Source organism: Watersipora subatra, chromosome 1, assembly GCF_963576615.1.
Source record: "Watersipora subatra chromosome 1, tzWatSuba1.1, whole genome shotgun sequence".
NCBI lineage: Eukaryota > Metazoa > Bryozoa > Gymnolaemata > Cheilostomatida > Watersiporidae > Watersipora > Watersipora subatra.
This window is the reverse complement of record NC_088708.1, coordinates 7,834,995-7,844,280: the sequence shown is the minus strand read 5'-3', so window position 1 is coordinate 7,844,280 and position 9,286 is coordinate 7,834,995. Positions and strand designations below refer to the sequence as shown.

Sequence of the window (9,286 nt, the reverse complement as noted above, 5' to 3'; positions counted from 1 at the left end):
TCTTGTAGGAAATAGATCCAACAAAAGCTTTCAATCAAATAAAGCGTCTTATCGTAGATGCCTCCCGACTGAAATACTTTCGGGTCAACAAACTGATGGTCGTTCAAAGAGATGCAAGCACTGATGCACGGAGCTGTGCTTTTGCAAAATGGTCAACCTGTGTGTTATGGTTCGAGAAGTTTATCCATCAGCAAGAAAAATTACACGCTTATTGAACTTGGACTACTGGCCATAGTGTACGGAATGCAGAAGTTTGACCAGTATGTGTTCGGTAATCCAGATGTGACAGTGCATACCGACCTAAGTTCGTTGAAACAGATCTTCACTAAATCCCTGAACAAGGCGCCAAAGAGGCTCCAGTCTATGCTACTGACTCTTCAAATGTATCCCATGAAAGTACTCTACCAACCTGGTGTGGAGCAAGTCACTACGGATATGGAATCAAGAGCCCCTGTTGACGAGGCAAACACAGCAGGAGTAACAGATAAACAGATCTTTCCTGTTAACCAACTGAAGACCTTCATGTCGGATCTGACATTACAAAACCTTTAACGAGATCTCTCCATGTGAGACTACATAGCAACATATTAAACAAAACACTAAATATGATCAAACACTAAGCATGCTACAGTCAATGATCACGTCAGGATGGCCAGCAAGGCCAACAGATGTTCCGGAACCACTGAAAGAATACTATGTATTCAGGGATGAACTGGCCATGCTTGATGGGGTCATTTACAGAGGTCTAAGGTTGGTTATTCCAGCACATTCCAGATCAATGGTTTTGGACAAACTGCATACTAGCTATCAAGAGACAGTGGCCACAGTGAGGAGAGTTAACGCTGCAGTATTCTGGCCCAAGATGTCTGAAGACATCCATTGAAGAACAGAGCAGTGTGTCACATGTGGTCTTGATGCCCCCAGCCAGCTGAGACTATTCATAGTCACGATATCTCAGACTCTTCCTGGAGTAAGATTGACATGGATATACTGAGTTACAAGAGCAAACAATACCTGATACTAGTTGACTACTTTTCGGATTTTTTTATGCGAACAACTCGTCAACTTACAGTCTGTCACAGCCATTAAGCTTTGTAAGAAGACTTTCGCTCGTTATGGCATACCAAATGAGATACTCTCAGACAATGGTTCACAATTGACATCATCAGAGTTTGCTAAATTTAATCAGAAGTAGGGGTTCACACACGCGGGCGCGCACACACGCACACTACTTTTTCACCACGACACCAGCAGTGTAACGGCAAAGCTGAAGCAGCAGTGAAGATTATGAAACGAATCATGCGACGAGCCGAAGACCCATACCTAGTACTCCTGGAGTACCGAAACACACCCACAATGGGTATGATCATATCATCATATCCCCGCTCAGAAAATCCAATGCAGTACAATGCAGCTGATGTAAACCGTCCAACCTCGGGTCTGTACCCAACCATCGATACCGCCGATTTCAGAACTGAGAATGTTCTTTCTGATTATGTTATGGCCGACATACCTGTTAACAATGACAATCCAAAGGATGCTGCAGATTAGAGTTCTCCCAGACCAACATGGAGACGATGTAGACAACCGAAAACTCTGACCAAGTAAAACAACTTTGTGCTGCACAAGTAAATAGACAAGCGTATGTGCTTTGTAAGTGACAACAAAACTTGTTGTTTGTGGGAAATTAGTGGCTGTGCACTTTGACTTTTGTTGAGTTTGATGTAACATGTCTTTTGTTTGTACAATCTTATATGTAATATTTTTTTGTTTCTGTTTGACCCGATGTTAATAACATGTCTGTTAGCTTAGTTGTGCTATGCTGCCATTACTAGCAGTACTTGTAATATCATCTATGTTCTGTTTATAGTACTGTACTCCTGTATTTTGAATGGACTTTACATTACAAAGAGCTGAAACTAACAATCTAAAGACCATCAATCAACAACTCGCAATCATAAACAAACAAGTTGTTAGTTCAAATCCGAAGTGCACAGGATTTTTCATTCCCAAAACTTCATCTCTGTAACTGGACACACGGAGAGGCAAATATAGATTTTTATACATTGCATATAGATTATCATCCCTTCGGCTATGCGCTTTGCACGTTTTAAATTTTATAACTAATGTAAGTAGTGCTGCTAAACTTCAAATGCCCATACACATTCGAAAGGTTAATACTGTTTGATCATTATCTGCATTAAGATTTCAAAGAGAAGTTGCTAACATCACACCATGTCTAGCTGCTGGATTTTCTTTCGTTCTTGTTCCCATTTATGTTTGCATGCTGGCTAACAGCATGCAGATTGACACATTCACTTGTATTAAGTCTGCGCATGCCGAAAAGTGCATGACCGACCAGTAATTGCCATCCAAAGAGACTTGTTGAGATTGAAAGCACTACATAATTATGCTGAGAATTATGGGAAGTAAGAAAGAATCATTTCAACTATAGCATCAATTGACCATTCAGAAAACAGTATTGTTCAGGGGCATGTTTCCCATAAAATAAAGCCCAATTGCACAGATAGCCTGTTCTCCAACTGCTAACAAAAACTTTGCAGCTACAGGCAACTGTAGGACAAAATAGCTAGTTTTTAAAATACTTGCAGTTTTCAAAATAACACAGATAATTCTAATAAAGCATTTATATTATTGCATGAACAAACAAAGCCAATCAATACATCTATATACAATGCCAAGTGTATATATATAGACAGCGACATTTATATTGACAAGTTGGAAAATCAATTGTTACGCTACATTACAAGTAACCAGTATATCAACGTTGACAATCATTGCAAAGTGGTTGTACTCAAATCCTCATGTGACGCTGAGAATACTTCTTTTTCTACACCCTCAAGTGCAAACTTATACGAATACATTTCAAGAGCCTCCCACTCGGCCTGTAAAGAATAACAGAGATTGAGTGAGAAAAAGTCAATCTGTGTTATAGTGGAGAACTTTGCTAAAAAATGTCTCTCAGCTATAGTAACAAATCAAGACATTCTGTTGCAACAGTAATCTAATATATGAATATATACAATTACAGCAAAAACTTTAAACGCCTATGTGCAACCAATTATTGAAAAGCTTGGAGTTTAGCTACCATGTTAAGCTAGAACTATGCCACATGGTAATCCATTGAGCAGCTTTTTGCTAGGTTATTAGCAAACTCGAGAATTAGTTTCAGGGTAACGCAGTAAGTTTTTTAGGTGTATTCCAGAAGGCCACACGTGGAAAACATTAAAAAATATTTATTGTCGACTGGGCTCATGCAACGAGCAATCATTGAGGCACAGGCAGGCTCATGAACTTGAGTTTTCCTTCACTTGCCACTTTTAACGATAAGCAATTAATACAGTAACTCTCAACTTCGAGATTGACATCGTAGTGTGCCGTAACATAACTATGTACATGTATAATACGATTTGTTTATACTTGTATATTGAAGATTATCTTCTTATGTTGAGATTTGACCTCAGAGAGCAGAGCGTTATCGTCTGCGCTTCCATGAAGAATTATAAAATAAATCTGTTGCTGATTAAACTTAAATCTTGAGCTATATATAATTAAGAATGACCAAATACTAGACACAAAAACGAATTCAATAAAAGCATTTTTAGCATTTACTAAACATGTCTGCAGTACAGCGAGTAGTTAGTTATCATAGCCTGCAACAAATGGAGTTTGATGGAGATCTCAGGACATTTAATGACACTTTGTAGAAGCATAGTACTGCTAAAGTGATTTGTTAATGACTCAGTCCTCACGCACCCCTTTGCATCCCGCATTGTGAAAGCCGTGCGATTATACTCTGAATCTTATATGCGTACACCATCCACTCATAAAAATGATCACATTACCTAACTGGTCTTATATCTCATTGCTATAATCGGTCTGAAACACTAAAACATAGCTATTACTGAGTTTATCATGCATCATTGAGTGAACGCGAATTTATTACTGAGTTAATGTACCTGTACATGTGTTGCTGAGGTATCATACATGTGTTACTGAGTTTATCATACATGTGTTGCTGAGTTTATCATACATGTGTTGCTGAGTTTATCATACATGTGTTACTGAGGTATCATACACCTGTTACTGAGGTATCGTACATGTGTTGCTGAGGTATCATACATGGATTGCGGAGGTATCATACATGTGTTACTGAGGTACCATACATGTGTTGCTGAGGTATCATACATGTGTTATTGAGGTATCATACATGTGTTGCTGAGTTTATCATACATGTGTTGCTGTGTTTATCATACATGTGTTGCGGAGGTATCATACATGTGTTACTGAGGTATCATACATGTGTTGCTGAGGTATCATACATGTGTTGCTGAGGTATCATACATGTGTTGCTGAGGTACCATACATGTGTTATTGAGGTATCATACATGTGTTCTTGAGTTAACACAAATCTAGATGTGCATGTAATGCTGAATGCCTCAGATAAACATTCTGTTCCATCTCTTGAACTAGTAAGCTTACTTTAAATGCCTTGGCAGGATCTTGTTGAGCCATTGCAGCAGCGTTGCCACTGAACTGATCCTGCATGGCACGAGTCTGGTCAGCAGCTGTAAAAATAGGTTATATTTAATGATATTAGTTGAGATACATGTTACCAGCTGAAGCGATAGAATATAGATATAGAACATAGATGAGGCTAGCAACACTCAATAATAAGTAGTTTGGAGAGTTCTGTTATAACAGTGGAATTATCCGGTGTTGGATATCCGTGAAACTAACAGCCACCCATTACTCTGTTCACTCCATTTAGTATTCACTCCTCGTATAACTCAACTCCTTGTTACAACTCAAGTAACAAGTACAACAAGTACAACTCCTTGTTACTCCTCTGTAATTCCATTTATAGTTCACTCCTTGGTATTAAACTGTTTAGAACTTGAAAGGTGTTAGTTAGTACACTACTTAATAATGATAATAAAGATGTGTTACCCGCATAAACCATATATTAATTGGTACTTAAGAAGATCAGTATATGCCAAACTACATGTAGGTTCTTAGTAAATACTCTCCTACTGCTATACATAATGAAAGGCACTCCTCCACGCACTCAAACATGCATGTATATCCATAGGTAATTTGGAGGTCAGGTAATGCGAGTGAGCGCATATGTACAGTCATAATCAGACAGACACAAAATTCTCAATGAAAAGGTGTGGGTGAGTGGTGACACTGACCGTTATCCTGACCGAGGATGAGTGAATAAACGCTCCTGAGCCCAAACACATTGAGGAAGTACCAAGATACGCTGCTGACCCAAGCAGCATCCAATGAAGGCAGCATCACTCCTCGTTGCAACATTTCCTTAAATCTCAGGGTAAGCGGGAAAGGAACTTTAGCTAAGAACAGCACCACAGACATTATAGTCCGCTAGAAATGTGATCAAAAACTAAAGACACAGTCGTTAAATTAGTATTAAATAAATAGTAAATTGATCAATTCCAAGAGTTCCAACCAATTTATTTGTATTATTGTATATCATATGTGATGCCTACATGTCGGTCTACTGTTCATTCTCTCTACTATTTTGTATTGCCTTACCGGTTTTTAAGTAAACTTTTACTATATTAACCCAAAGATATCGGAGCATCATACGTGTTCATCAGAGAAATCAAGCACCTACAGGGATATCAAAAGCGTTGCTCAGTCAAAAATTACATATATGCATTTCCGGAAATATTCTTGTATTCGATATACATGTAAAACAAACATTGTCGAAACCGAACATTTAGTTTGAAACTGAATTATATCAGCAAATGTATAAAAAACCCTGATTGTTGTGTAGCATGATCTTCATAACCAGATCAGTATTTGTAGCAAATGTGTTAACTATACCAAAGGCAGGTACACACTTGTAATCAACGTTAAAACAGGTTTAGCATAAACTTAACACATTATCCAATTCATGATCTTTTGACACGACAGCCACAAAAATATCCAAATAAAACTGCGCTGTGTGTTTCCAAAATCTGAGGTAAACTGAAAATTAAATCATTACTCCCAGTTTTCTAAGTTTTGCTGGCCTCCTTATGGTTCATTGGATTTGGTATTTCCTTGTTCTAAAGGATATACTACACACAAACTATGCACAAATAATTTTTGCAGTACTCGCAATTAGTTTGCAAAAGTTAATTGTAGAAGTTCAGCTGATCGGATGTTTGCAAAACTCACAACTCTTCAGTGATCCTGTCATCATCGCCATGTAAATTTGCAGTGCATTATTTAAACAAAATCTTGAAGTAGAACTTCAGAAGCAAATATTAGCTTTAAATTTGAATTGTTTTAATTGCATGGACATTAGCAGAAAACATTGGTAAATTCACCTTTTGACATATTTTAAATTGAGCAATCTCCTTCGCAATTGAGCAATACGGATCTCCTTTGTTTCTTTATTGCAACTGAGGCTGTAAAAAATTTTGTTTTATTTCTTCAAGATATACTTTAGTTCTCATCATAATGATGATGTCTTAAAAAACTTTTTAGTAACTTTTCACAGAAAATGCACTGTCTCAGCTAGTGGTTAAAACTGTTAATTCAACAACATCAGCTTGATGTTTTTTTCATTTTTTTGAAGCTACATTATTCAACACCATATTTAAATATTTAACACATGATCTCCAGAGCTTGCGATTTTCCTAGTTGTTTTATAAAACTAGAATGACCTATAAAAAGACAAAATGGTCCTTTTTGTAGTATTTCTCATCATTTTTTGTCAGGCCTGCTAATACTAAACAAGCTGCCTCCGGATTCTCCTTTATGCTCACAGTATTTCATCAGCATTATCAATAGTTGAAATTAAATATTTAGCATCAATTATGCACTTTTGTGATCATGTCCGTCGTTATGGGAGTTCAGTAATTATTTTTAACTATCAATATGTTAATTAACCATTCAGCAAACCAAGTATATTCCGTATATCAGATAAAAAAAACTACACCAGATTGCATTAACTTTGCAAGGCAGCGTTAACAATTGACATAAGCAGCAGTACTTTCTTACTAGTCAGAAATCCTGAAAAAGCCCAGTTGATCCAACCACCAATCACTATCATCGGTAACATGTTAGTAAGGTTTCCCTTCATCATGTCAGTCATCATGCTCGGATCTACAAGTACGTGTACATCCCAGATGAGTACGAGGACAAAGAGCCCAAAGCATAGCAAAAGCACACCTGCAAGCTATAACTTTAATTATACAAACCTGACATCGGATTCTTTGGTTGCTGTGTCTCAGTAGTTTTCTGCTTGAGTGTAAAATACCCCTTTTCTCTATCATTGAAGAAATGCTTACGAGCATAAAAAGCCTATAAGAGAGCATCAACTCAACGTGACTGTAACATCTACTGTAACAATCTACAGAATTTCAACGATTTGGCTGAGTGTGCCAAAAATATAAAAAGATACAGTAAATTGTAGGTGGTTTCCACTAAAACCTAATAACAATTCAGAAACAAATTTCTGACGTTCTTCCTGCATATGAAATCGTGGCTATGGTTTATGTCTTGTTTATATAACATTCACTATATTATTTGCAAATACTGGTTTTCTACTATTTTCATGGGCAAATTACTTGTGTTCTTTGTTTCCTGTAGTAGGTTATTGTTAGCTCGAGTTTGAAGTTGGACGTTATGTGTGCGTGTGTGTGTTCATCAACAGAAACAATACAGAAAAAGAAACTGCATATTAGTAAATATATCAGGTTAAATACAAATTCATGAAAAAATTAAAAAACTATAGCAAAATTCACTCAGCCTGAGCACGAGATAATGATGATGAAGCCATAGGTGCACTGTAGCCCAGCTAATGTCGTGCAAGCCCCAAAAACTGCTAACAGCAGCAGGACAAAGGCGGGCCTCAGCCCACCCCAGTCAGAGAGACAGGAGATATCATTTTACTTGTTTTTCAAAGTAAAATTTGTTTACAATTTTCTTTTAATCGGCCAGGTAGGTTATTCCAATAAAAGGTTGTTTGATATTGAATAGCTTTTTTGCCCAGCACTAGATGTAAATAAGGGAATACAAAGATTTAGAAGAGAGTGACGAGTGCTATAAGAGTGTGGTGGTCCCCCATTCCCAGATAAATGAAATACAGTATGACCCCTTTAGCAGCAGCTTTAATGTATATAACTTATCTATTAGTAAAATATTAGATTGAGTAAACAATTCTTTTGATGGATGGTCAAAGGGTTTATGACATATAATTCGCACTAGCCTTTTCTGAAAGACTTTAATTTTATTTAAAAATATGTCGGGTGAATTGCCCAAGATTCGAGGCAGTAAATAAGTTTAGAATTTGAATTTTAAAGTTTTTGAAGTTTGTAGAATCTTGAAGTTTAGAATTTTAGCCTGAAGGTTTGAGCAGGAGTGAAAAAGAAACTTGTATTTAACCATCACAGAAATTAAATCTTGAACCATATGTTGTAAAGGCTAAACATGCATACCTTTGTGGGAATATATCGTCCATTTTCGCGGAGATGTCGGCTTCTCATTAGCATCTGACTAAAAAGAGGGTAGCCGTTAATAAACATAGTCATAACATGTGCAACGTATTTGCCAATAACAAAATGTTCAGAATCAATATAAACCAGCCATTTTGTAATTGTTGAGGGCATATTTGCACTGAACTCTTACATCTAACCAGCGCCGAGCATCAGTATTCTTTGGTCAAATAAGTACATATATTGAAATTGTAGAAAGGTTCCATGTGATAACCTTAAGTGTACATAAACCAAAATAGCTAATAAATAACTTAGTTTAAAAGAATAGTCATATAAGTCCAACTAACGCTAATCATTTTAATCGTGACAAGGCCACAAAACGAGGAGTAATAATAATGGTGATAATTTTAAAATGAATATCTTACCTAGTTTGCAACGCATTACTATCCACCACTTTATCAGATTGAAGAAGTAATGAGACATAGTGTCTTATAACGCCAACAAGAAATGTTATAATCACTATAGGTAAAAACACCCAAAATCTGATATCAGGGTCTAACAAAATTTCTGCCATGGCGTTGATTCCCTTTATCAAGTGGTGGCTATGTTCACTCGCCCGGGTGTCGTTTTAACTCGACGTACAATTTACCACAATAAGTCAAAACCCAAATTACATCAGCTTGTTGCGTGTGTGACAAGTAGCCGCAGCCAAGAGCTTCTTGCAGCCTCAACCGCGGTCGAAATAGTGGTCGTATTATACATGTATACGAAAACTAATGTTCAAGCAGGAGATAACTTCAATAACTCATAAT

At 36.9% G+C, this 9,286-nt stretch overlaps 1 protein-coding gene across 1 annotated transcript; it reads right to left on the bottom strand.

Moving 5' to 3' along the window:
* Window positions 1-2,633: 2,633 nt before the first annotated feature.
* Window positions 2,634-9,134, bottom strand: LOC137394324 (ER membrane protein complex subunit 3-like). The gene is made up of 7 exons (XM_068081045.1): window positions 8,900-9,134; window positions 8,478-8,535; window positions 7,239-7,341; window positions 7,039-7,143; window positions 5,217-5,378; window positions 4,504-4,589; window positions 2,634-2,906 (listed from the first exon to the last, which is right to left on the bottom strand). The coding sequence occupies exons 1-7, from the start codon at window positions 9,046-9,048 to the stop codon at window positions 2,796-2,798; spliced, it is 774 nt and encodes a 257-aa protein (XP_067937146.1). The 5' UTR covers window positions 9,049-9,134; the 3' UTR covers window positions 2,634-2,795.
* Between the last annotated feature and the right edge of the window lie 152 nt (window positions 9,135-9,286).